The sequence below is a fragment of the Melanostigma gelatinosum genome, assembly GCF_949748355.1.
Source record: "Melanostigma gelatinosum genome assembly, chromosome: 10".
Lineage (NCBI taxonomy): Eukaryota > Metazoa > Chordata > Actinopteri > Perciformes > Zoarcidae > Melanostigma > Melanostigma gelatinosum.
Genome location: NC_136643.1, coordinates 11623454 through 11651105, shown reverse-complemented (window position 1 = coordinate 11651105; position 27652 = coordinate 11623454). Strand labels below are relative to the sequence as shown.

Sequence of the window (27652 nt, the reverse complement as noted above, 5' to 3'; positions counted from 1 at the left end):
TCTCTAAGGACTCGGTCACTCCCAGGCGGCTGCTTACACAAACTTTATATTTTTAAGATGATCACCATCTCTGTTATGAATCTCATTCCAGACTAGAGCCAGTGTGTCCATTCCAGTTTGTGCATACTGAAGCTACAAGGCTGAGCTGACATGACACAGTTGAGTTACAGTTGTTTGCCACAATGCCTCACTGCCTATTCACGTGTGAAGCAGGACTTGAAACGCATACTTTCACTTGATCAAGTTGTCTCTTAACTTGAAGGATTCTTGCCAGTCGCCTGATGTCACTTTTTACTTATTCAGTTTAATTGACCAAGTTACTTCTTTAGTGTTTGCACTTGCTTGAAATATGATTTTGTTACTCTACTAGAAGGCTGCATCATAGTTTGGAGGTGCCATTTGGAATGGTGGTTTTGAGGTATGAGGCTGTTTGCACTTTGATGTCGGGATGGATCATAAAGACTGGACACTGATGCTTCAATAAGACAGATTCAAGCCTTTGAGTGTTTCGGTCAAACTCCAGTCAGGGATTATTAAAGCTAGTGGCTGAGGTGTGATCGTCTGTCTCGGTTGTAAAACAACCCAAAGAGAGGGAGCTCGGGTTACATTCAGATTCACAAGAGTGAGATTCAGTCTTAAACTGTTACAGATTTGAAAATGATCTGCAGTACATTTGTGGTTTAGGTTGGAAAATGTTATTTCGTGCAGCTACCGTATTTCTATAGCGAGAAACAATTTGAACTGGAAGTTAAACTTTCCCGGTTGCCAGCTGAACCAGAATGTAATGGAGCCATTAAAAATCAGCTTACAGGAAGGCCTGTGGCCGTGCAGACGCTTAGCTTTTATGGGCCTGGATATGACATCTAAAATATTGATTTTCAACGTACATTAAAGTGTTAACATTCATAATGTTGTTGAGTGACATCTGCGAGTATTTTGAAGAATATATTTGCATAATTTCTATGCAGGACATTTTTACATCAAAATCAATTGTTTATTGATGAGTATTATGAATTGCCAGTTGACCTTTGCAAGCAAATGAATAAAAAGACATTTGTTTTCCAGAAACATTTGAGTATAAAAATATATATATTGCAATTAAAGGAATTGGTAAGGACGGGAATGTTCATGTATCATAGACATAATTTGAAAAAGTACAATAAGAGGTAAAGAAGAAGAGTTTGACAGGTGATTTGAACAACTTTAACATCTGAAAAAAGTCCAGTATTCTTGGTTCAGAGTGTAGCATTGGATGTGGAACTTTTTCAAGACAATACTATTCTTTGGGACAGGTTTATAGACCCCATTATTTGTTGAATGAAAATGACATACTGACACAATCCTGTGTGACGTATTTTCAAAATAGAAAGGTACCATTTACAACTTAACACCAAAAGCATCAGGATCACATTATAGGAATTCAACTCTTACAGGTGCATTTAAAATTATTGGTGCAGTTTTGTATTTCCACACACATCACTTTCCACCTAAATATTAAGGCATAATCAATAAAAAAATATATACATATACAGATTGGACAAAATGCTAAAAATGTGAGTTTGAGTAATTTGAAATAAAACAGACAAGAGAACTCTAAACACTGATCCATGTTCTTACGGTCTCTGCTGATGGACACATGTCCACAGTGCTGAGACGACATCATTCATAGCAGCTGACGCCTTCTGCAGCTCCGTTTGTTTCCTTTGTAACTCTGTGGAATAATAAATATATTCATAAAATAGTTATAGGTTATAGAAAATGTCAAATAAAGTAAAAGTATAGTGTTGAATCATAGTATAGCATGTCATAAAAAAAGGGATAGTATAGCATAAAAGGTCATAGCATAGCATGTCATAAAAAGTCATCGTATGTCATGAAAGGTAATAGTATAGTTTGTCATAAAATGTCCAAAAAGTCAGAGTTAATATTCCATAGAAAATGAGGAACCTTGTGAGAATGTTGTTCATAGTCTATAGCAGTCAATACTGTTGTGCCCTCCGAGCCCGTCATAAAGCTCAGAGACTGGATCTTTAGCTCACTGATGGGCAGAACCCAGGCTGATCGGTACCCCCACATCACCCACCCTGACTCAACACTGGAGCTGCCCTCCATGGAGGATCTCTACACTCAGCAGTGTAGCATGAAGGCCCAGAGGATTATCAGGGAACCCCAATCACCCCATCAAGGATTGGAGCTCAGCAGTCTCAACAAGCTGTTAAGGAAAGCCAGCTCGATGATCAGGTTTAACTGGACAGTGTGGACGGTGCAGAGAGGTGGACAACGGACAAAATCAAAGCCATCTTAGATCAACCTCTCTACAACGAGCTGTGGCAGATGGGCGACTCTTTGCTGAACGATGAATGAAGGACAAGGTCTCGGGATAGGGAATTGTCTTTGCTGTACAGATTGTGGAGAGCCTCGAGGCAACTTCTTTTGATGAAGGGATATACAAATAAATAGATTTTACTTCTATTTGTTCAGCTTTGTTGTTCTTGGTCTGATGTGTGTCTATTAGTGTGTAACAGATTTTAAATCCTTTCATGTGTTCATATGATGATTCTGATAGAACATAAAGTTGTAGCCAAGACAGAAGACAATGCTTCAAATTTGGATGTTGATGGAAAGAAGGTACAAATTCAACGTATATGCTTCACACACACACACACACACACACACACACACAACTTCAACCCGGCAGCACCGAAAATCTATACAATCACCACAGCTTTAAAGTGGATAGAAATATGGTCACAATATCCCCTTCTGTTCCCGAGTTATGGTATTGAATAATGGCCAGGAAAGTGTTTTTGTATGTACATTATGTAAAGTCACTTTTGACCTTTTGGATCTCAAAAGTCATAACTTTGTGCGAATTTTGTAATTAGCAAATTAATTCTAAAGTTATGGCCAAAAAATGTGTTTTGTTAGGTCACAGTGATGTCGATCTTTGACTAAATTCTAATCTGGTCATCCTTGAGTCCAAGTGGATGTCTGTGCCAAATTTGAAGTAATTCTCATCAGGTGTTTGACATATTGCATTGACAAGAAAGGGACAGACGGACAACCCGAAAACATGACGCTGCCGGCAACTACTGTCGCCAGCATGGAGGTGTAAAAATGTCACAGTATAGTAAGTCATAAAAAATGTCATAGTATTGTATGCCATGAAAACGTCATAGTATAGAACACCTTGTTATAGTATGTCATGAAAACATTTCCTGGTTTAGAATTTAAATATGTAAATAAACAAGTCAGAGTATAGTATGTCACATAAACGTCACAGAAAAGTTACAGTAAAGTATGTAAACAAATGTCATAAAGAAAAGACATTGTAGTCTATAAAAATATTGTAGTTTAGTATTAAAAATAAACAAAAAAGTCATTGTATAGTAGTAAAAAAAAATATAAAAAATGTCACAGAAAAGTTGTTGTGTAGTTTGTTACAAGAATATCTTATAGTATGCCATAAAAAAAGTCAGAGTATAATATGGCATAAAAAGTCAAAGTATATGTCACACTATTTCACCAAAAAAAATCTATTTATATTATCTTAAAAATGAGTACAGTATGTTGTAAAAAAAATGATAACAAAGAATGCCATAAAATATTCATGAAATAGTCATAGTACAATAATAATAATTTTGTTCTCAAAGTGCACCAGATTGATGCATTTAACTTTAAAAAGTACAACACTTTCATCCAGGGGACAACACCCCCCTAGAGGGTACGACTCACTAAATCCTGTAGGAAACACTGGTTCACTTCACCTTCCTGCTGCTTGGCCACACGCTCTGCCAGTTTCCCTGAAGCAGACATCACTGTCAGCGCATGATCATAATCTGTGGAAAGGAGAGCGAGAGCTTTAATAGTCCAGCGTTTGACACATAAATAAAGGGTGAGCCAGAGATGCTGTCACAGTATCTTGTGGGCATCTCGTGTGGTCCCTCACCCTCCTGCCTGGCCAGGTCCGACTGGATTCTGCTGGAGAGATCGTTCATCTCATCAATGAACCCAATGAAGAGGGCCTGTGTGCATCCGGCCGCGTTGCAGCTTTTCCAGAAGCTGGCGGAGTCTGAGCTGGGCTCTGAGGGAGGTGCAGGCGAGCGGGTACCATAGAGAGGTTTGGAGCGGGGAGGAGAGGGAGGCGGTCCAGCGGAGCTCCGATGTGGGACAGCGGGTCCAGTAGCGTGTTCAGCAGGACTGTGGACAGGACTGTAGACAGGACTCTGATCAGGACTGGACCCTGAAAAGAAATAAAACAAACATTCAACAACAGCATCTTTCTCATACAAGTGCTGTATTCCCATATATTATTCATTTCAAAGGCCATGAAAGGTATCTCTGTATTTTGACCTGTAGCAATATTACAGCTCACATCATTGTCGTGGCCACACACACATTTTGGAGTACATTTCCTACATATGTTTTTTAATAAACAAATATAATGTGAATGGCTAACCTTACACATTTGGATGTCTGCTTTGTAAAGCTTGGCAACATATGTACACTTACACACTAGATAAGTAAATGGGACAATTTATACCAGTGTTTTTGCATTTCGGCCAGCAATCATGCACAGTCTATCACTCTGTATAATTCTTTCTATCATCATTTTAGTTAGTTTTGCTGCAAGAAACGCATACTTTCACACTAACGATGGCCGGGTGGAAAATGGAGAAAGAAGCCCCATTCAGACCATGATTCACTTCTCTAGGGGAAGGGATTGTAACACTACCCGAGCTGGTAAATGATTTTAATCCCGTCTGGATGTGTGTGTATGTTGGTTATTTTTTCACTCCCACCCCAATAATAATAATTACAAACCAGTGTTTATCAGAGAGCTCGCTAGTCCTCCTGTACATTTAAATCCCATCTAGAGCAACATCTCTGCATTTTACAGTGGAGTTATTTTTCCGTGGGAAGAGCTGCTATCAGCATAATGACGATTGAATTGGCCTCACTGCTGGTTAACGTGCAGTGTCTTTCACTGCTGGTGGTAATTAAAACCCATCCGACACAACTTTAATCAAGGTGCCATTTATTCCAGCCATACTGGCCAGCCCTAGGTAGCCCTTGGCACAAAGGAAGAACCCGGTCCAAGCCAGTGTGTCAGCCAGCAACAGTGATCCTGAGCAGAAGAGCAGAAGTGCTCTGTAGCCGACTGCAGGAGCAGAGAACGGCCATGCTTGCAATTCTTTTTTTTTTTAAAGCTGTTATCTTGAGTTAATTATCTCATTCTCTTGAGATTACAAAGCTTGTTTCTCGTGATAACGGGTGAATTTATGTAAATTGTCGAGAAAATGTTCTGCCAAATTCTCAAGATAATGAGATAAGTTGTCATTCTAGTTGGATAAAAAAAAGACAAACTAGGATTAAATCCTTCTTATCTCCAATAAACAATAAATAAGAGGAAACAATATCTAGTCTTGATCCTGGTTCTGATTATATACTGAATTTTAATGCACACTAAAGTTCATCTCATTGGCATGTGGAACAAACAGTAGGTAGAGTAAACTGTACCTCCGTCTGTTCTCTGTGACTCTTCTACCCCCGTCTGTGACTCTTCTACCTCCGTCTGTGACTCTTCTACCTCCGTCTTGAACCGAACCACACTGGGTAACAAAGCTGAAGCGGTCTGAGTGGAGACCGCAGCCGTCGTCCCTGAAGGTGGCTGAGACACGGGAGGCAGCAGACTCTCCGACTCACCATCCTGAGAGGACGCAAGCATCTTTCATGTCAGGTGAGTTAATACTAGTGACGATACACCGTGTATGAATTACATAGAGACGTCTACAGATTAAATATCCCTCTGAGGCAGAGCAATTCAAATTAGCTTCAAGAAGCTTTGACTTAATATCTTGACTGTCAGAGAGAAGGACCAAATCTACTTCAGGACCAAATGAGAAATTAGAAGACAAGTTGAGACTTTATAGCTGAGAGAGAAAAAACAAACATACACTTTCAGAGCTGCTCAGTATGTAACATTCCACTGAATGTACGATCGTTTCATCTCCATCTTTATTTCCAGCGATGCTCCCATCCTCCAGCTGATTTCCTACAGAAGACAGCAAGAGTTTAGCAAACTATTTGTATGTTGGCCACAGATTTCATACACAGAAGTTGCTGTGACAGCCTACTGTACCTGAAGTGGACCGGGTGGGACTCAGGTTGGCTTTTCTGTGTGTGGACGACATCAAACAATTATTCTCTCCTGTTTTCACTCTGACTCACCACACTAAAGAGAAACTGAATGCAATCCAATAACACTATCGTTTAATGTTAAACAGTTGTTGGCTGTAGTATGTAGTGTATATGGTTTTGAATATTGATGTTACTTGAAGGACTGCAACTATGATGTGCTGTAGATTATGAAATACATGTAAAAAATAAATAGACATCTTTGCATATGTGGAGTACGGCTCGAGAACTTTAGAACCAGAGTTTACGTCAAAGCAAGCGACTAATACGGCTATTTGAAAATGACATCCGCTCAGTATTTGTCACCGATGTCTCATCGTGAGTAACAGCGACTTGAATATGTTTTTATGGTCAAATTTAGTTTTTACAAATCCATAAAAAGGTTCATCAATCATCAGAATCGTTTAATTTTGACAAATCTATTAATCAACTAATTGTTCCGCTCTGGTCTCCATTATCTTGTTTATCCATCACAGAGCATGAACATGTGTCGGCAAAATGTCCTGTACCGTGTATAAAGATGGTCCCAACCTTTAACTGCTGGAGGTGGAGGAGTACTCAGATCCTTTACTTCAGTAAAAGTAGCAATAAAACAGTGTAAAAGTCATAAACGCGTAAAGTCTCACGTTCAAACCCTTCAGTAAAACCACAGAGGCATTATCAACAGAATGTGGTCGAAGTTAGAAAAGTAAAAGCACTTACGATGCAGCCGGATGGCCAGTCTGTCATATTATTCTATGTTATTTATTAACCTCGGAATAGCAAGTTGCTGAAGAGAGCAAATTTCTACTTTCTATTTTTTTTTCTTGATTACTGCCTTCAGCTGTGTCCCGAGGGAACAAGCTGTCCTTTGTGCATCAATGCTGGGTCAGCTTGACCGTCGGGACTCTGGTACAGTCAGTTAAACAGAGGGCTGACAGATGGAAGCTTGAGGGAAACCTAATTTAAGGTAAAAAGTGGGAACAAGGGTATAAAGTAAGGACCATTTATTTGTATTGTCAGTTGATTCTGGACAGCTCGGTGTACTTGTACTCTGTGTGATGCAAATCAACCTGCGTGAACTGAAGAAACTCCAATCTCTCTGGTGTTCTGTGGCTGTTCCTTACAGAGTTCTTCTTAGTGCTGTGCTATCTCACCACGAGTCAGATAGCAATTAGTGATTAAGCCTTTCAGTATTAAGTTTAATATGAAGTTAAAGACCAAGAGGTTGATCATAGACATAGAAAAAAAACACAACATTACACAAACAATTAATTTGACTAAGTGATGGATTTACTAATTGTTTCATCACTGGTGAGGTGTTTGTGATATTTCTAAAGTGTGGAGGAATTGAGGTGAAAAAAGCAACATCTTTCAATATAGTGCAACACAACACCACAAACTAGAAAACATACCACAGAAATAAGTCAACACACACACACACACACACACACACACAGTAGCTTCAATAAGGTCACACAATGTAAAATGTAATTCATAATTTCAGTTCACCACGAAGGTTTGACCTCACCTGATCACCTGACGCACAGTCAAGAAAGAGGCAGGAAATGAAATGAAAGAGAAGAACAATTATTATCAGATTATTGAACATCTTCAGCCTCTCATGACGATGTTACTGATGATTAAGACTTACTTGGGTCTCTGGAAGAGAGTTTGCACTGTCGTCAAAATCTGTCTCTAAAGGGGCGAATATGTTCATTTCTGAATCCGGCTGATTGTAACCTGGAGCACAAGTGAAATGGAATAAATCTGGTTGCCGCTTAAAACACGAGTATTAAACAGGTTACATGCTCTCATGCGATGTATGTGTGTTAACTTGAGTTTGAAGAATCAGCCGTTAGGATCGCATTCCGGCTTTTACGTTTGGACCGGGTCCCTTCCCGTCTGAGGACAGAGGTCAGACATTATAGCTCTAGCAGCTTTTGCCATTAAACAGTTTATGGAACGCAGACAAAGAAAACAAAGAATCCTGCACATTGTCCGTCACTTGTACTCACTTTGCTCCTCAGCCCTTCGTCGGGCAAAGGTCAAGAGCTCTCATCTAATGTTGACTTGAATTTGTATGATTATGTACGGTGGATTTTTGGTAGACGAGAGCTTATCGCCTGTATATGTATGGTGTCGTTTGACTATATGTACCTCGGACGATAAAGGTCTGAGGACCAAAAAGTTGAGTTCAAGACATGGTGCAGCATTCTCTGGAGTTTTTGATCGATAACTAAAACTTTATGATGCGCAAGAACAGTTGAGAAATTGCGAACAGAAGGCATAAACGGTGACGGCACAATTAATCTGGAGCAAGTCAAGCATGCAAACTATCACACACTTACCCGTCTCCGAAAGTCAACCGTCTCTGTTTCAAAAGCAAAAAACAAAAGAAGATTAAAATCACAGAATAGTTCGGAAAATAAATGAAATCGCACTGAAAATCTTTATTTAAGGTGATTATGAACAATATTCAGACCTTGGAAGACGCAGGCTTCACCCTGCTGGATGAGTCACTGCTGGACACAGACAGCTGTCTGGCTGTTGTAGAATCACCTGTGAAGAAGAAGGACAACGGGCCTCATTCACCTTGTGTGCTCTTACTTTGTGCACAAAATAAGTAAACGCGCAACCGTATAGTCGCATTCGGGACAAGTGCGTACGGGCCAATATTGTTCATAACTCAGAACACTATTTATTCATAAATTAAGAAGATCTGAATGATTCCAGGGTTTGTGTGCAAAACATTTGCATGCACAGTTGAAGCACGAATGAGACCCATTTAACCTGAAACACGAGGAAGAGAAACAACTTACCGCCGGTGCTCCTCTTGTGTGATGCAGGAGCATGTTTGTTACAATACAACCTGAAAACACACGTCTGGTCGTCACAACGGGATCAGATATTGACGTTCGGAGCAGATTAGAAACACAAAAATTGTTTAGTTATAGGTTTACTTACATATGAATGCCATTGGACACACTTTCCAAGCTGATATTTCCTTCTGTTTTCTTACAGGCAAGGCAATGGACCTCAGGAAAAAAAAAAATGGATATCATTACTTGAGATAAAACTCTCCCGTGTCTTGAGATTTCAACAAATAACCAAATGAAGAAATTTAAAAAATAATTATGTAAACCCGAAAATCATCACATCACTGCTTCATTGACACTGTAGTTTATCTTGAGCCCGACATGCACCATCCGGCTGCAGTAACAACTCACCGCGGTGCAAAATGTGCAAAGATAAAATAAGATAATCCTTTATTAGTCCCTCAGTGGGGAAATTACAGGATTACAGCAGCATTGCTCACAAGTAAAAAAACAAAGATAAAAATCAAGTAATATAATAAACTAAACAGTAAACAGTAAAACAGTAATAAAAGACAGATTAAATATACCAGTATATACAGAATATACAGACGGAATAAAAATATAAGACAAATACTTAAACGTATTGGATATTGCACGGGATTGCACGGATTAGATATTGCACCAGGTGAATGAATTAAAGTGTTCAGAAGTGTTCAAAGTGTTCAAAGTGTTCGTGGTCGACCAAGAGAGCAGTTTGTTGTGCAGCAATAATCCACCCCTGAAAATAGTCCCCATAAAATGCACTATTTCCTCCTGCTTGAGTGAGGTTTGCTGAAAGCTACAGGGCCAAAGTGTTTTAAGAAATTGCTGACCTTTTAGTTAAGATTTGAAGTTATTTATATACATTCATACATTTGCCATCTATGTCGTAAATATTTCCATCAATCAAACCTTAGAGGATCCGGCTTCACTCGGACTTTTGGAAGTTCGTGACTGAGCGGAGGAGGAGGGATGTCCGTTTACAGAGCTGTTGTTTTCTGCAAAAAATGAAAAATAAATAAATTTCAACACATATGTTGTAAACCGAAAAAGTGTTTAGAGGAAGAAGGGCACCTACCTTGTGTTTGTTGAGAGTGCTTGGAGCAGTACAGCCTGAAGATAGAAAAACCTGCATTACAGGGTGTTTTAGAACACAAGACGATATTCTAGACATACAAATGTATATTCTACATATAAACTACAAATACACAGCTGTGTTAGACTAACACATATTTCTCCTTGTCTGCATCCTCAACGATCTCAGCTCTGTGTCGGACAGCACACGGGTAGTGGTAGGACTTCTTGCAGCGTTTGACTTCACATCCTGCAGTGGCACCCTTCGTCTGACATTTGTTACACAGCTAATGTAAACAAAGGAGACAACAGAACGAGAAATAGCTTCCGCACACTGTGAATGGATTCGGTCTATTCGTATCTAAAGAAATATCAAGAATGTTTACCAGCTTGCTTCCTCGTTTCACCTCCTTCAACACGTCCTCCACGGAGAAACCAAACAGATCGTCAGACTGTGGGGAATTACGGCAATACAGGCCAGAGGCAAACAACTGAAAAAACAAACAGAAGAAACATGAGCGAGGACAAAATGTCTCAGACAATAACACTGTAATTCAAAGATAGACATTCAAGGTTTGGTTAAAGTCAAGTTGTGGGGCGGGGGTGAAGCTGATGTACAAGTAATGCAGGTTTTCCAACGGAGGGGAAAGCAAGATCCGGTCACTGTGACCTGCTGCCAGATGTGCAATCAGAGGAAGACGGGTGGGGAAGGAGATTAATCAAAAACCCTCTGTTTGACATGTCCGTGGTACACATTGTAAATTATCTTATAGTTTAGGGACCAATAGCGAAGCAGGAGACCCCGACTTAGGCTATAAAGTGATGTACGTTTCTATAGGACTTAGGGTATAAAGTGATGTACGTTTCTATAGTCGACTCCGGACAGCCCGGTGTACTTGCACTTTGAATTACCTTGTTGTTGAAATGTACTATACAAATATACTTGCCTTGCCTTACTCTGTGTGATGCAAATCAACCTGCGTGAACTGAAGGAAATCTAATCCCTCTCTGGTGTTCGTCACTGAGTTCCTAACAGTGAGATGCTGTGATGTCACACCACGAGTCAGATAGATAACAGCTATTGAATGATTAAACTTAAACTTTCATGAAGACAGCTTCACTGTATAGCTAATTGTTGTGCATATGACCAATAAAGAAGTTTGAGGAGGAAAGAGTTTGACAAAAGGAATCTCCTCTGAATGCAAAACTGTGCTCTTCTTCATCATCAAGTCCTTTATTAGTTCAGCCTGAGTAAAGGAGCTCCACACTTTGCCTGAAGTTTGTATTCGAGCTTCTCTTCTGTTCTTATCTGTCGCCATCTTTTCAAAGGAAGAAGCCAAACAATGATCGGGTTTATCGTTCACTTTTCATGCTATCTCCCTTTAGCACGAGGCTCAAAGGTCCCGTTTAAACCACGTTAAAGCTGTAACGTAGCTTGCTAACTTTAGCTCGCTAGCTAACGTCAACCTGCTCGTTACATGTGAATGAAAAATTAAAGGTCGAACATGTGAATATTTACCAAACAGTTTTGGTGAGCCGTGACTTCATCTTTAGTGGATAACGTTCCGGTTATGTTCGTCTCTTCGCACCGCTGACAAAGTAGGCAGAGCACTTTGTTAATCTCCATTTTCTGTCGACTAGCATGCAAACTCTTTGTCAAGAGAACCTCCGTAATAACGTACAGTTACAGTGCAGAGGAGTTTGTAAACTAAGAGTCAGCTACTTCCTTACTTTTGATTCACCGCCCTTTACTTTGGTGCGGTTGCCAGGTTGTATCCGTAATATCCCCCGATCTCCCAAAAACCCTCAGGCCAATTGATTCTCTTGAGAACTAGCTATTTGTTTATTTTGTATAAGTGCCTGTATTATGTTTCACCCTCAAGGGAAGGCCAGAGTTTTAGTTCAATACTGAGGTTATGAATGTAATTCCACAAGCAGAATCCCAGCCACTAAAAACTGTTTTAGTGGACGCTAAAAAAAAAAAAAAATCACATAAATAAACAGTTACATTTTATTCTCTGTAACATTTATCGAGGATCTGAAACCATTCAATAAAAATTGAATTCATTTTATTGGAAGTGTCAGATTTAAGTCAACAAAATATGACAATCAACCTAAAAAAAAATAATAATAAAAAAAAAAGGCTGTATGTGTAATGTAACTCCTTCAAGTCATTTTACGTTTCTTCAGAAATATTACTGTGGACGTGACTTTGGTGTCCTCATTAGTACATGGCCATGAAGATGGTAGCTTACTGTTCCAAACACAGTGCGTTTATAATATAAGTAAAACACAGCAATCACTGATCTTGTATAAATGCATGGTTTTAACTTATAGTTCACATTGTAAAATGTGGTACATTAACATGTGTTAATTTAATTTCAACACAAGTGTTATTTTATTGACGCAATATTATTTTTCCTCCACAGAAAGCTTCATGTGGAGTTTATCACTGCAGATTAGTTCAGCTGTTGAGATTTTACTTTATTGATGTTTGGTTTTATAAACTCATTTTTTGGCCACTGGAGCTCATAATTTACGGTTTTAAATTTGGCAATATGCCTCATTGCTACTACCGAAAAATAAAATGATAAAAGATAAGTTATTTTCGTTGCAATGTATTTGGTCTGAAAAAAACGGATTTACGCATAAATGGTGCGTTTTCACCAACCTGGCAACCCAATAGGGCGGTTTCAGTTTAATTTCTGATCCAGACGACTTTTTTTCCCCCTCAAGCTGTCAATTGCCGTTGTGTGTGATATCTGCACCAACAAATGCTCCAGATGTTTAAGATGTGCACACCTTACTTTAGCCAAAGAACAATCGATCATCATTACGAGATAGATAGATAGAACAAGACAAGAATCAGCAGTACAGGAAGCATTCAGAGTAAAAGTAACAATACCACACTGTAGAAATACTCTGTTACTGTCACGGAGTGTGGTGGAGAACTCAAACGCAGACCAGCACAGAAGTAGAGTGAAGCAGGTATTTAATGAAGACTTCAATCAGAACAGGAAACTTACAGAAACACACAGGGACTCCACGGCCGCGACGAAGGAGGATAGACATGACAATGATCTGGCAGTGAGTGGCTGAGCGGCAGGGCTTTATATAGTGGCTGGATAGAGGCAGGTGAGGGGAGTTGTGCTGATGAGGAGGGAGTGCTTGATTAGTGAACAGGTGAAGGGAGTTAGGCTGATGATGAGGGAGGCAGACAGGTGCAGTGAATGAGTTGATGAGTGAGAAATAAAAAGAGAGGCGAGAAGGGGCAGAGCTGTGACAGTTACAAATGAAAGCCCATTAAAGATTCGTATAATCAGAAAACTGTATTTAAAGTATTAAAAGTAAAAGTACTCAATGGAGAAGAATGGCCGACTGTTGTGCAATACATATTATAAAATTTGATTATTATTACACCTGCATTAACATAACAGCATGTTGAATGTTGTTGAGGTGGCATTTGTATTAATTTTGTACGAGACTGCAACTAATGATTACTTTCATGTTGATTAATCTGCTGATTGATTTTTCAGTTAATCGATTAGAATTCTGAAAATAGTAAAATGCCCGTCAGAAGCTCTTATAGCCCAAAGACCAGAGAACCCTTGTTTTGTCCAACCAAAAGTCCAAACCTCAAAACTTTGAAAATAAATTCAAATATCTCAAAAGAAAAGCAGAAAATCCTCACATGAGATGCATAAACCTTGAATGTTTATGAATCTTTGCATGAAAAGTGACTTAGTTTATTCCTCACACATGCTCACTCATAATGTCCTTGCTGTTATTGCTCGTGGCTGTCAATCATGATATCAGCTGGTCTCCTCTATCCAATAGCACCACAAAACAATAACATCGTTAGCCTTCTTGCTGTAGCTTTTTAAATATGTCTCTCTACCTTCAGTATGTTCATGCTGCTGTTACGTGCCCCTCCACCTCCCCATCTCCGCAGATCCATTAGCTTCATTAACTCATCATTGTGTCAGCCTCCTCAGATCACCGTCTGGACTCCACACTATCTTGCTGCTGCTCAGGGCAGACGCCCCTTTATTACAAATCTCCCTGCAGAGTTCAAGTGCCAAAGACTGTCAAGACTATCATCACATATCTGTTGATATAAACTATTTTTTGTTTTCTTCATCTGACTCACTGATTGAAATCCTTTCAGCTCTACTTGTACCGTTGATTAGTTTATTTATAACAAAATATATATTTAATAAGCTCTTCATATGTTTTGTATGTAAAAACCTTAATTTGTTAAGTAAATAAAGCTGTCAAATAAATGTACAATCTCTCTGAAATGTGGTGGAGTTGAAGAAGAAAGTGTCAGAAAAGACTCAAAGTACAAATACACCCTTCAAATTCATCTTAAACCGGTACTTAAGTACAATACTTGAGTAAAAGCACTTAAGTTACATTCCACCAGTGCAAGACACAAAGAGTACCGGTACCTTTCAGTGCAATCAGGTATCAAGCCTTCATCTATAGACCAGACAAAAAAAAAGAGACAATGACTGAATTGAAGTTGTTTATGTAAAATTAAAAAAAATTCGTCACAAAGTTGTGTCGTCACCATACTTAATGTACAATATAGCATCTCAAATAACAAACATTTCATGACAGACTGATATTAATGAACAATATCTACATTCAGCACATGATCCTCCACAGGGAATAAGTTAGCGCTATACAGTGATCTCTGATCATTAACATGGAGGAACATCTTTAAACTGGAGCGCACATGAAAACTCACAGAGTTAGACCATGAGGCCGTCAGAGACCCCAAAAGACAAACCTCATACACAACGTCTGGGCAGCTGGTGGCAGAACAGGTTACTAATGACAACAGTCAGACGACAGACAGGAAAAGAGTGAAAAGAAGTGACTAAATATATGTGGGCTTTTTCGTTTCTTACAAATAAATAAGCTTGCAAAGGGAACCGCAGAGGGCGGGGTGATTAGGCTCAGAAAACATTCATTCAAGCTAAATAAGCTACACACGTTTATCTCACCCCCTCCGTTGTATTTACTGTAACAGTAGAATTATAAACTCCTGCTTGGGTGAATTAATGCAGACGAACACAAAGACAGCAGACATCCACAGATAATCACGAATCTTTCTCCACTTGTAATGAGAACACAAATAGATGCATTAACTGAGATCAGTCCCGCTGGCCCATTCATACATCTATGACATCATAAAACAAACGTACAGACAAGTGTATGACTAGAGGAAGATCACTTCACAACACAGTGTGTTGACCGTCTGTGATGCATTTATCCATCCAGCATTTTTGTGTCTCCGGCGCACAATTGCACCACAATCAAGTCTATAACATGTGCACACGTATGACATCTTAATAACTGGTGCATGTGCATGATTTGAAAAATGAAAAAAAATACAGCTTTCTGTGGAAACCTGACAAAATTCTACCGACGTTGGCAATACAGCGCAGATAGCAACATGATGCTCGCATGGATGAGGGCAGTTTGGTGATGGCGGATATGCTGAGGAGCTCAGGGTTTGATGTCAGGGAAGGTTGTGTTGGTCTCACTGCAGCTGGACGATGTGCTGAGGTTACCAGAGCCACTGCCTACACACACACACACACACACACACACACACACACGATTAATGTCCGATTTTGCTCTCTTGCTTAACAAATATCCGTTCATCCGTCACACCCTTTATTTGGGACTGTTTGTTCGAATACCTGAGGTGGTGAGAGACTGGCAAGACTTGGACTTTCCAATGAGTGTGATGAGATTAGCAGCTGCGATCCAGCCCTCCTTAGAGCTGCTCAGGTTACGTACAAACCTGCATGACCACACAGACAAACACTCACTTTTATAGCAGTGCAATACAATATTATTATTATTTTCTAATAAGGCAGCAGTATGACTGTATTCTCACCACTGTCCGTCCTCCCCCTCTTTGACCAGCTCCACCATGTCTCCGCTCTTCACCGACAGCTCTTGAGCGTCCTTCTCATAGTCCGCCATCACTGTATATTTGCCGGCACACTGTTCAAGGTTGAGATTAGGAAACAGAAAAGGATGCATACTAAAAAGAGGAAGAAGTCACATGAACATGTTTGACAGTGTTGTGCTATGAATGGACAAAGCAATCAACATGTGCCAACTTTAAAGCTGCTCTTATGAATATTTTAAGACAAAGTCAGCAAATAGCTGGTGAACATAGGAGAGCATTTATCAGCTGAAGAGACAGATATTTCCCCCTGGAGTTGATGGAAGACAAATTACATGCGGTTTACTCCATTTACCTGCCATGATGGAAAGAAATCCATATTTTAACAGTAATAGGCCCTTTTCACAGCAGCCATTAAGGTAAACACAGGCGGAATTGAGAAAAAAATGATGATTGTCCCATTCTATTTAGTGCGTCACAGTCATTCCACTGAGCCAGCACTAACCCACCTTAATGCAACAAGGCCAGAACTAATATTATGAATTACACCTGTGTTTACCCTGCGACGACGTGTCAATATGGCTGCTGTGGAAAGGGCCTATTGTTTGATGAAGGCATTTTCAAATAAACCATTATGATGCAGGAGTAATCTAGACAGTGTCTTGAAATGTGTCCTATTGTCTCAGTATTTCATGTTTGATTAAATTGGACAGAAATGTATTGACTGGACGTGAAGCTAAAACATAACCTTAAGAATTACAATATATCGTAGTATATAGGGCATGAACGGCAAATCAGGGTTCATGTGAGATAGATGTATGTTTAAGAATACCAATTCATCCAAATCTAGGTTAGACACTTGTATACCCATTGTTTTCTTTTAGTTTTCATGAGTAACTCATTTTAAATGAATGTGTATAATATCAAAAACAGCCAGCAGATGTCACCATCTCACCACTAAAACAGTCAGATCATTGTATCCTTGCTTCCTTGTCGAGTTTCTCAGAAGAACAGTAAGAGAAGAGTGTAATGTCGATAACAGGCACCCTCAACAAAACATTAGTTTGAACTATATTTTCAGTGCTATTTCTATGTGGAAAGCACACATTGTTGACGGAAACTGTTACGCTCGTTAGCAAAGAAAATCAGTTGTACAGGCAGGTTGACGTGCGTCGATTTCACACAGTGACTCACCAGCTTCTTGCCGATGTCGTCCTCTGGGTCAGAATTAAGAGGATCCTCAGCACTGGAATAGCCGTCGTGCTCCTCTGAGGCATCCAGCGACAGGGAGGTCTTGTTCCAACCTGAGGGGGAGGAGGGAGACACAGGTGTTTAGTTTACAGCAACATCCATCTTCAGCTGCTGTCAAATATGTGCGTGAGCTGCAGTGAGAGATCTACAAGTGTGGAAGAGTGAGAGGAACCACAAAAAGCTGCTTTGAACAGAGAATCCCAGAAATCCCAGCATGACACAATCAGCTCAACAACTATAACCAAAAAAACCTCTTAAGACCAGAGAGACGGGCATGCACGTCCATATTCTTTACTGAAACAAAGAAAAAGTGTCAGGCAGGATTTCCTCCATATCAGTGAGTATTTCTATGATTTTTGCTAAGCCTGAAAGAAACGTGGAGATGTGGGACCCCGAAGCAAAAACTGAGAAACCTCTATTACGGGATTCTAGGAGTGAAACAGTGGGCCCAACACAGAGTACCTCTCCACTTTGTCTGTAAGAGACTAGGAGTGCTGAACCACCTGGGCCTGCTCAGGTGGAGGGGGGGAGGACCTGCATCTGAGGGACAGGAGGTAATAGAAACACAGCTAGTCACTCACCCTGCAGCAGCCACAGCCAATGAAACTCATTGTATGATACTTAGGCTGTGCTCAGGCATCAGGGATCAACAGGTGACCAGACGGGGAGAGTACGCACTTGATCGTTGAACAGACTAAGTACCTTTGAAGCCGAATGGCGTGGGATCGCTCTGGCGTTTCGTCTTGTGATCGGGAGATCCTGCCGTCAAGAAAGAAAAAGGAGGGACAAGCATGGTCGTTAAGGCAAGAAAGAAATCACCATCAAAATGGCACATGCTTGGTTAACAGCAAAGTTTCATGTCTGGCTACAACGACAGACTAAACTAACACCTGGATTAGAAAGGTTGAGGAAAGACTAGTAATACAAAACTGATTCTGATATTGGGAGAAATGCCTTTTAAATCAATGAAAGAAATGAAATGCTTTATTGAAAGGAGGAGGATACCAAAAGAGCATCAGCAACATAGGCTTTTTTCAGGGGACATTTTAACACGTGACAGTCGGAAAAGCACAGGTGTAAATAATAAAATCAATGGTGCTTCAGTTTCAGGGACCTGGTATTGAGCATGCTGGCTCTGTCATGACTTGGATGAAACAGAGCCGTTGTGAAGACTTAAACTGTGCTTTTCCTGCTATTACAAGGCAAAGCTGTGAAAAAGGCATTGTGCCAGATTAAATGAAACCAGAGTCTAGAGATGTGTGATACCTGGTGAGAGGAAGATCATCGTGGATGGTAATGTAAAACTTTTAGCATCAGTAGTTGAGGACTCTGTGGAGGGAAGCATGCAACATTTGACCGACTGACCAAACGTCTTTGAAGTATATCACATCTTTATTAATTGTGTCCTTCAGAGACTTAAGACAACCTACTTGGCTTAAGTTAAATGAGAAGTTTGATACCATTCTAATGTCTGTACAGTAAAAGTGAAAACTAAATTTGTGAAAACAACAAATTGTGGTTTTATGAGGTTGGACCATTTTGTGGTTGAAATCAGGAAATGACTTTCCAGTAATTAGTTGTCCCCATACAGACATTCCCTAACTTCTCATCTAACTCTCGGCAAGAAAGCAAATAAGTCTAAATGTCTATTCTTGAAATGACTCGACTACGATGATGATGATGATGATGATGATGTGATATGTTGGATGTGAAATTAACTGAATGGCCTGCAGTTACCTTTCTGGGCTTTGAGGTTACTGAAGCCTTGTAAAGTGAAACGCTTTTTAGCCACAGCAGCTCTGTCTGAAGTCGGGCTAGTCACAGCCGCATCTGACCCAGAGAATAAGATGGGGAAAGAAGAGAAGTTAGGATTGTATAGAGGAAGACAAGGAATAAAGAGGGAACATGTTATAAGAGTCAGAGGAAAAGACAGAAGTTGAGACATGGGTTAACACAAAGAGGAACACAATAAGTGTAGTTAGTAGAATACATGCATTACAAATGCTGGAGGCAGATGTGTCAAAAAACACATAACAAATTAAGGGTTTGATCCGTTTGATCTGAAGTCTGTCCTCTACTTACCTTTTCCTGTTGGCTTTGGTAAAGAAGAGGAGTTGGCATCAGGGCTGCAGGAATCAGCTTTCTTCTCCTCTCCCCTCTTAAAGCTCCTCTGACCAGACTTGAATGGACTGCAGGAGGACAAAGTGGAGCATTTTACATTAAAAGGCTGTCACAAATCAAACTCTTCATTGAAATTGTGAGAGAGAATATAATGAGGTGGGGGGGTCAGACTTACCTGAGACTCACTGATCCACTGGGCACAGGAGGGAACTGGAAAACCGGATCTGGTGCTCTCTGCTGGCTGGCTTTGGAAGCAAAGAGGGAGAACGAACATTTCAAAACACCAAACGGAACATTTTTCACAGATTTTTCTTCTATAATCATTACTGATATTAATATCAGTGTTTCAGTTTCTGGTTGAACATGGCTATCAGTGTGAACATGGATCCAATAAATAGGTTGTAGAGTACATTCTCTCTCTGTACCTCTGCAGGCTTCCAGCTGGGTTGTCAGAACCTTCCGGATCTCATTTACCCAGGTGGTTTTTACATCAGCCGTCGGTGCCTGAAACAGGATGGTTCACAAATATTAAAAAGTTCAGTGTAAACGGTTTTATGCTTACCACTGTTACCTGGAGGTAGACATCCATATACATGCCTATTGTTCAAATACAGAAGATCGCACTTCAAGCATAAAGCTCTGTTGTTATTTAGTATTTTTCTAATTGTCAACAGATTACATAAAAGAAGATTAAAAAAACAGCAATGTGTGAGTCCATCTCGAAAAACGTTTTCTCAAACTGTACCGTTGTTTTTAACAAACATTACTAAAACAAATGTAAATGTAGGTCTTAATTGTCAGCCTCATTTGAATGAGTGGCAGCTTGTGGCACTCTGATGTGAATGAGCTGTAACAGAGGAATCAGGCTTTGGCGACAAAGATAGTACTTATTAGTCAGATCACTTTCATGGGTTTTGTCGACAATTAGCAAAAATGTAGAAGATCAACGCTGTTACTCTTCAGGTGTTAGCGTACCTGAACAATATAGACCTCTTCTCTGGAGTTGCACCAGATTTCAAACTTCTTGTTGTCTCCCTTTGCGTTCTCAGTAATGCCGACAGCACTCATCTATTAAAAGAAAAAAAAGACGGGCCCGGTAAACCGTAAAACATTTCACAAACACAAATAGATGGCAGTAGAAGAGACAAATGCAGCCGTGGGTGTGCTCACATTCAGAGACTGCTTGAAGCTGTACGAGGGAGCTTTCTCGTAGCCTTCACCGTTCTCCTCCCTCCTCTTGCAGAAGAGCAGGGCCTTCTCATGGAGGAAGAGGTGCCTCTGCATGGGCTTGAAACGGGCCAGATCCTTAACCTTGGCGTGGCCCTTCTTGTGCTCCGTCCACACACTGAATGACCCCTGCATCAGCAGCTTACCCAGCTCACTCATATTACCCTGAGAAAAGAAAGAGTTAAAGGTGCACACTGCTCTTGCTCTAAAGTACTGTGTAGAGGCTATCATTTAATATTCAAACAACTCTCTGTTCCATTGAATGCATCTGTTTTCTGTCTAGTCGGCGTTATGTGCCAGTGTTTATCTGGAGTGTCTGACCTGCAGTGAGCCGGTAGATGTGCTCACTTGATTTCACCAGTAAACACCAAAAGGCACTGTATATATTGCTTTGTTTTGCATTTTTTATGTCATTTTCTATCCCCCCTTCTTGTTGAACTTTTCCATCATTAAATCAGAGACACTTCACCACAGATCAGAGCGGCTTTTGCACAATATCACATTCAAACGCCACGCTCAGCATGCATCCATCTACCACTTTATGCCAGAGACCTCTACGCAGGGTCTATTCTGTGATGAGCCTGTGTCCTGTTGAAGGTCTCACCTCATATCCTGTAATGGCGATGAGGTGCATGGAGTCATTGACAGCCTTGAGGATGCCTAAGATGGAGGTCAGCGCCTCCTGCAGGTCGTCGGTCCCCTCACAGCTCTTGCTGTACTTCAGCATTTCCTGTGGTCAGAAACACGACGAACATGAAGCTCAGCCATACCTGAAGACCAGAAATCCCACTGAACAGACAACCGGTGGTATCACACCTTCAGTAGCAGCTGATATTTGGTGATCCTCTGAACAGGCTTCAGCAGGTAAGAATCTAAGCCAAGTTTATGCTCCAGCTTTTTCTGACATTCCTGATGGAGAAAACAAATGTGTCAAATGAAACAAAACAAAACGAAACAGAACTCGATGGCGCTGCTGCCGGTGTTCACCTGGAAGAAGGCGCAGTCTGAGCACTGCCTCCAAAGGCTTTCAGAGCGAGGCTTGTTGTGACAGTACTTCTCATAAATCTGCAGGTCTGTCATCTGGAAGAAAAAAAATTGTGTTCAAGAAACCTCTTCATCGGCACAGTGGGAGTCACATCTCTGTGCTGAAAATCTGATAATTCACTCACCCGCTCTAGAAAACACCTTCCAACCAACTCTGGGCAGTCGGTGTACTCCTCCAACTCCCTCAGAAACGTCCTGGAAGCAAAACAAAAAGCATGTTATGAATGAAAAAGCAAAAGGTGATGAAGATATTTGAATAAAAATGTTGATTTTCTTTGATGGCTGACAAACATGTCAGTATCATCAACGACAGACAGATGGCGCTCCTTCACCTCTTGTGGAAGTGGTAGATTTCTGACATGTTGCCAAACAGAACCTCCTTTTTGTTCTGCAACGGAGCGGGGATGAGGTGAGCCATTGCTGCATTATCCATCTCGGAGGCATATCCCTGTAACACGGCACAAAACAAAACGTGAACTCCGAGACACAAGTAAAAGACAGAAGAATACACATTTTGCGGAGCGAATAAACACCTGTAGTACACAGAGCAGCTCTTCCACGTAGGCTCTCTCAGTTTCCAACAGCTCGTTCATGACATGCCTGCAGACGAGGAGAGATTCGACAGCGAGATGGATAGAAAGGCACAAATAAAAGAGATCAAATGAAATAAAACGATAGATGCACAGAACTGCAGATAGTGAGATAGATGTTTTCACACAGTCCATCTGCTGTGCAATTTGATTAGCGATGAAAGAGCGGCGGCTGATCCCTCACCTCCTGAGCACCGCCAGGTTCTCCTCCTCCTCTGATAGAGACGCATGTGTGCCGATAGCGTCTCCGTTCTGCAGTTCGCCGTTTCCCTGGGGAAAGAAAACATTGGGTCACCTTGATAAGCGACAGACAACACAAACACAATCATGCCAGTGATCTACTCACTTTCTCACAGTTGCTCCCAGAGTCTGTCTCTGAGCACCTTCTCTCCGGCTGTGCTCTGTGTGCTGTGGAAGAACAGAATAAATGCTTTTATCTACTGACCTCAGTGGATGAATGATTATCTGTGCAAGGTTTGGTTGGTCATCAGTCCGCCGAGTATTTGAGGCATCCCATGCTTGGTAGTTTTTGAAAAGCATATATTTGAACACTTTTGGTTCAAACTCAAGTATTGTAATTTTTAATTAATTGTAAAAACAACATAATTAGAACGTATGCTTAAATAATATAAACAAAGTGGGGCTCTTAGATCCATAGTCAGAGTCAGACATAAACATGCTGAGGCACAATTTTGTAGTTATGCTGAATGCAAATGGAGAAAACTGCCAGAGAATGTTAGATGTGCAACAAATTTTGCAATTTTTAAATCCAGTTCCAATCTATGATTGAGCTACAATGTTTTTATTCTTTTAATGTACTTTTAAAAATGTTTTTATATGACTCGTTTTTAATTATATTACTACTTTTGTGTTTAATTACTATTTATATATGTTTTACGGCCTATTATTCATATTTTAGATACTATATTGATGTTCCCTTTTGCTTTCATTTATGTAAAGCATAAAATGTGTATGTACAAATTTCCCTTGAGAAACAAACTTGATATATGGGGAAGGTAACAGGTATAAGTGAACTAAGAAATTACTAATTTATGTTTATTTGGATGTAATAGATTTACAACAAGACAACACAATGTTTATTTCTCTTTTTGATGATGCTGGCACTTTTTAAATTTTTTTTTAACACCTTTAATATTGCTCTATGCTCCATGATATAGTTTTGGAATTGTATGACAGTGAAATATACAATGTTTCCTATACAGTAAATATATAAATACCTTTTAAAAGAATAATAAAATAACCTAGAAATGTACAGTAGAGTGTGCAAGATGAAGTATAGCCCCTTGTTTCACCAGGGCGTTATTGTCCTGATAGATCGTTTTGTAATCAAAATTTCAGAACTTGTTTTAGCTACACAGCCTAGAAATAAAGGAGTTTATATTCTCATACAGGAGAAGAAAGACTGTAATGCCCCTCATAAATGCTTTGTGTTGTCTTGCTTATGGCTGAAGTCACTAACTATTCTAAATTCACCAGAAGCTATCCCTCACTCATCATTTCTGGGTTATTTGAGTCTACAATGTAGGTTGCTAAAACTGTAACTTTCATGTTTGACAGGCAATGTACAGTACAAGCCATAAGTGCGATCCATACTATCCATCCACTCTAAATATAAATATAAATGGTCCATGTGTGGATGTGTGGGGACTGACCAGGTGAGCTTAGAGGGGATTTGATGAAGGCTTCGGGTCTGGGGGCTACCGGCTGCACCGGCCTGGTCTGTTTGGCTGCAAGCTTCTTCAGGCTGACCCTCCTCTTGTCAAACATCTCCTGCATGGACGCCTGCTTCTGGAAAACCTTTTCCACTTGGTCCTGATGCACAGGAAGATATTAGAGGAGTGAGTGTCAATACGGGACATGTGCTGCATATTTAAGTACATTCTCTCAGCATATCATCTGAAATTGATGTAAATGGTTTATGTTCAGTACTTTATCTCAATTTTGAGACATACTATAAAAAAGAAACACATCTGACACAGTGTGCTATGGATTTTGCAATACATTTTTGGAATTGCTTTACAGTAATACAAGAATAATCTAGACTGCTATTTTTCCCCAACACAAGTAATTCCAAAGGCTGAGAGGGTTTCTGATAATGACATATAATCATAGAACTGAAAGAAACAACGGAAAATTACTTCCACAACACATTCCTCCTCCTCTTTGTATCAAAAGATAAAACTTAAGACACAACATCTTCTTTGTGAAACAAAACAGTGTTTTTTCCAGAAATATGGTCAAACTTTTGCTAACCTCTGGCATAAATTTGATGTTGATGTTAGACATATGTACCGTGTACTATGGACATTGTCACCAAATTGTCACATGTCTAAAAGTGCAATTTGTATTCTTATTTGGTCGCCTTACTCTGAACTGCTGGTTGAGCACTGCCTCATATTCACTCCAGATGGTACTGAGTTCTGTCAGTTGGTTCTGGCCCGCGTTATCCAGGTGTTGCTCCAGCTCCTTCAGGGCTAACTCCGCCCCCTCATGTGATTGACACTTGTCTACTGGCTGAGCGGCCAGCAGGTATATACCATCATCAACCCATTTCGAAGCCTGAGGCGGACAGCAGAGGAGGAAGAATCAGTAAAGAAACCAGAGAAGACAAAGCAACTACAGCAGGAGTGTGTGGGCGTTCTTACTCTCTCCAAACAGTGGTGCAGCTCCATGGCTTTGAGGAGACGGTCCTTATTGGCCCTCAGGTTGCTGCTCACATTCTCACTGATGGCTCTGAGCTCTTTACATTTAGGCTGAATGGAGTCCTCGGCATAGTGGGAGTTCTGGATCAGGTCGTCACCGTCAAAGGCCAAAGACGAGGCTCTGTCCAGCACCTCCTGTGGACCAGTCAGACTTATTGAGTCAAGTCCTTCCAAGTATATTTTTTTACCAAATTCTTCATACCTAGATTAGCCTGAATACTTTGAACTGTTTGTTTTTACATATATTTCATACAATTTTCAAATACTGGTTGTGTTTGTTTTTTTTGTAGCCAAAACCTATTGACATAAACTGTCATAACTCTTGAATGTACAGTCCAATAGCAACCAAAATGTAAGCAAATATGCAACTGTCAACTCTGATGGGCCTACAGGTGGCGCTATACAGCAGCATGATCCATTTAAATAGCCATGACGTACCGGTTATGTGACTTTCTTGCAGAAGTTCTTCTTGTACAAAGCCCTAATATTCCCAGACAGGATTGAAATACTACCCCAAAATCATGGCCACCATCGACCAATCAGCATGACTGGAATATGCATTTCAAACACATTTCAAAGCAGTTCTGGATCCAGACTAGGATCCACTTTAAAAAAAAAGTATTTTCCAAGTAAATGTAGATGATTGTGCAGCTGGCAGAGCAATACAGGAACGCTTTCTTAGATTTAATGAAGCCATGCTCAGTCAGACCCTTTTCAAGAAAGTACAGTGTAGTTATGAATAACAGTATAATAATCACATTATTTTGTAACACTGACTGGCTCACTGAAGTCATTATAAAAGATATTGTTCATCTGTTCATGCCATGGCTAAACAAAGCTGTAATCGTGAGGGGTTGGGTATCACTTACACAGACTCTCTCCTCATAGGTGGTGAGTTCACAGAAGATATGGTCAGCGTGGGCTGGGCTGATCCCCACCTCAGAGAAGGTTGCAAGTTTCTCAGACACCTGATCCAGCAGAGCCCTCACCTGCAGCAGAAACACCACAGTCCGGTTTAAATAGGGATCATGTGTCGTATGGACCATTTCACCTGAGCTAACAGGCTCACCTCTCTGTAGTTGTGCTCAAAGTGGCGCAGCTGGAGACACTGCTCCAGTTTGGTTTGATGCCTCACCCAGAACTCGTCAAAAGCCGTTTCTGTCTCGTCTAGCTGGGACAACAGTCTGAAACAAGAGCAGGGAAAGAGATAGGGACGTGGTGAGGTGGAGAGTAGACCCAAAGCAGCGAGGGGAGAAATGAATAAAGTCGAAAAAGCAGTGGGGATACTGACTCAGGGATTTGGATATATTTTCTGCATGTGAATGTTGACATGGGATTCAGTGCACTCAGTGTTGCTTAAAATACCGCACTGACTGACCTCAAAGAACATTGCCTCGCCAACTATTCCAACTACACTGACAGCAGAGCTGAGACAGCTTTGAACAGATCAGCAGACGTCAACGACAAAAAACGAAATAAATGTCTGCTGGCTTTAATCTTCGTTACATGGAACAATCGGAGTACATTAAAAGACTGAAATCTGATGTATAACAATCAAAACACGATATCTTACACTGCTCACACTAAACATAGAGTACGGTGTGCATCTTAAAGTTTAATATTTGTAGTTACATTACAAAAGGTATGTCTTAAAATTGGTACTTTACCCTAACTAATGATGAAAAACTCCAAATATATCACATTTTTATATGTAATGGAGAAAAGTAATAATTTACAATGTGACGCTCTAAACTGAAGAGTATTTTCTTTTAACATCGTTTTAATTATTCACAAAATAATTGAAAAAGCATTCTTTATATTCCGTTTCCGAATAGCGACATTATTTCAGCGTCACCGTTTCCCAAATAATGTGTCAACATGCGCTGATGCATAATGTTTGGAAAGCTGAGCTTTCTGTGAGAAATGTCCAAACCAGATGTGTGAAAGATCAGAAACAGTATCACTTCCATCTGTCTGGTTCCAACCTGCAGCTTCATCAGCTCTAGTGGTTCTGACCTCTGCACAGTGGCCAGATTCTCCAGCTCATCCTGGTTCATGTTGTGGTCGAGGTCTCGCACCACAGGCTCATTGATGCTCTCCAGCAGCCTGCTGCCCTGACCCAGAGCTACCAGCAGATCCTCCTACAGACATGCACAGACAGGAGGAGTGATATGACCCCAATACAGAACTGATATTCATATCTAGTATACTGCATCAATAATCTACGTGTGTCAACGGGGTTACCTTCATTTTGTCTTTCTTGTTGGTGTGTGTGCTCAGCAGGATGGTTGTGGCCTGGATTTCATTGGGGAGCTCAGTTTCCGCCAGTACAGTCCCAAACGACTGCAGGATCTGCGCGGTTTTCTTTACCATCAATGCAAAGCCTTCAATAGCCTGATGCAAGCAAGACACAACAAAGACTGTTGGCATGCAACGCTCGTGATGGAGGGTGTTTTCTGTCTTTATTGGACGACATGCAGCAGAGGGGGCTGGATCCAAGCCCAGACATTTAATGGTCATCCTAAAGTACTGAGCATGTATTGATTGATGTAATTTATAAACTTTCATTGTACCATATATACATGTCTACACAAGACACAGCCTGGCCTTGAGCGTCTCAAGTTAAACCTATAATTCTCTGTCTCCCGTTTAATTCTT

General features: G+C 40.4%; 3 protein-coding genes across 5 annotated transcripts in view; all 3 read right to left on the bottom strand.

Annotated features, from left to right (window-relative positions):
- Window positions 1-1574: 1574 nt before the first annotated feature.
- LOC306783393 (uncharacterized protein) lies at window positions 1575-7434 on the bottom strand. Of its 2 annotated transcripts, none has more exons than XM_079277022.1 (6): window positions 6143-7434; window positions 5958-6055; window positions 5516-5710; window positions 3950-4226; window positions 3768-3839; window positions 1575-1711 (listed from the first exon to the last, which is right to left on the bottom strand). In XM_079277022.1, exons 1-6 carry the CDS (start codon window positions 6192-6194, stop codon window positions 1614-1616), a joined length of 792 nt encoding a protein of 263 aa, XP_079133148.1. In that variant the 5' UTR covers window positions 6195-7434; the 3' UTR covers window positions 1575-1613. The 2 variants fall into 2 exon arrangements, with proteins under 2 accessions (XP_079133148.1, XP_079133147.1); XM_079277021.1 differs by having other exon boundaries at window positions 3950-4243; window positions 5521-5710.
- Window positions 7435-7591: 157 nt separating this feature from the next.
- LOC306783392 (PHD finger protein 11-like) lies at window positions 7592-11824 on the bottom strand. 2 transcript variants are annotated; one of them, XM_079277019.1, is made up of 12 exons: window positions 11629-11824; window positions 10496-10600; window positions 10263-10396; window positions 10114-10148; window positions 9948-10033; window positions 9145-9215; window positions 9000-9049; window positions 8663-8739; window positions 8529-8551; window positions 8015-8082; window positions 7832-7920; window positions 7592-7716 (listed from the first exon to the last, which is right to left on the bottom strand). In XM_079277019.1, the coding sequence occupies exons 1-12, from the start codon at window positions 11734-11736 to the stop codon at window positions 7705-7707; spliced, it is 858 nt and encodes a 285-aa protein (XP_079133145.1). In that variant the 5' UTR covers window positions 11737-11824; the 3' UTR covers window positions 7592-7704. The 2 variants fall into 2 exon arrangements, with proteins under 2 accessions (XP_079133145.1, XP_079133146.1); XM_079277020.1 differs by lacking the exon at window positions 9145-9215 and having other exon boundaries at window positions 9000-9012.
- A 2909-nt stretch (window positions 11825-14733) lies between these two features.
- Window positions 14734-27652, bottom strand: part of mcf2lb (mcf.2 cell line derived transforming sequence-like b) — a gene marked incomplete at its 5' end in the record, with an annotated part of 34617 nt that continues 21698 nt past the window's right edge. Inside the window, 28 exons of the mRNA XM_079276836.1 lie at window positions 14734-15703; window positions 15824-15927; window positions 16024-16133; window positions 17233-17342; window positions 17752-17829; window positions 17992-18048; window positions 18556-18618; window positions 19027-19119; window positions 19372-19478; window positions 19586-19655; window positions 19836-19914; window positions 20386-20478; window positions 20581-20802; window positions 21242-21367; window positions 21454-21546; window positions 21625-21717; window positions 21807-21876; window positions 22014-22129; window positions 22215-22281; window positions 22456-22541; window positions 22618-22679; window positions 23945-24104; window positions 24660-24851; window positions 24938-25129; window positions 25864-25983; window positions 26064-26178; window positions 27011-27135; window positions 27239-27388. Of these exons, the coding sequence (XP_079132962.1) occupies window positions 15627-15703; window positions 15824-15927; window positions 16024-16133; window positions 17233-17342; window positions 17752-17829; window positions 17992-18048; window positions 18556-18618; window positions 19027-19119; window positions 19372-19478; window positions 19586-19655; window positions 19836-19914; window positions 20386-20478; window positions 20581-20802; window positions 21242-21367; window positions 21454-21546; window positions 21625-21717; window positions 21807-21876; window positions 22014-22129; window positions 22215-22281; window positions 22456-22541; window positions 22618-22679; window positions 23945-24104; window positions 24660-24851; window positions 24938-25129; window positions 25864-25983; window positions 26064-26178; window positions 27011-27135; window positions 27239-27388 (3030 nt within the window). The 3' untranslated portion in view covers window positions 14734-15626. The remainder of the gene's footprint in view (window positions 15704-15823; window positions 15928-16023; window positions 16134-17232; window positions 17343-17751; window positions 17830-17991; window positions 18049-18555; window positions 18619-19026; window positions 19120-19371; window positions 19479-19585; window positions 19656-19835; window positions 19915-20385; window positions 20479-20580; window positions 20803-21241; window positions 21368-21453; window positions 21547-21624; window positions 21718-21806; window positions 21877-22013; window positions 22130-22214; window positions 22282-22455; window positions 22542-22617; window positions 22680-23944; window positions 24105-24659; window positions 24852-24937; window positions 25130-25863; window positions 25984-26063; window positions 26179-27010; window positions 27136-27238; window positions 27389-27652) is intronic.

Excerpts from the sequence above, each read along its gene's own strand:
- LOC306783392 (XM_079277019.1), bottom strand. The coding sequence starts at position 11,736 with ATGGAGATTAACAAAGTGCTCTGCCTACTTTGTCAGCGGTGCGAAGAG. Across the intron at positions 10,601-11,628 it reads CGGCTCACCAAAACTGTTTG|TTGTTTGCCTCTGGCCTGTA; the intron begins GTAAATATTCAC and ends TTGTTTTTTCAG. Across the intron at positions 8,740-8,999 it reads ACACAAGAGGAGCACCGGCG|GTGATTCTACAACAGCCAGA; the intron begins GTAAGTTGTTTC and ends TCTTCTTCACAG.
- LOC306783393 (XM_079277021.1), bottom strand. The coding sequence starts at position 6,194 with ATGTCGTCCACACACAGAAAAGCCAACCTGAGTCCCACCCGGTCCACT. Across the intron at positions 6,056-6,142 it reads TCCCACCCGGTCCACTTCAG|GAAATCAGCTGGAGGATGGG; the intron begins GTACAGTAGGCT and ends TGTCTTCTGTAG. Across the intron at positions 5,711-5,957 it reads TACTGAGCAGCTCTGAAAGT|GATGGTGAGTCGGAGAGTCT; the intron begins GTATGTTTGTTT and ends GCGTCCTCTCAG.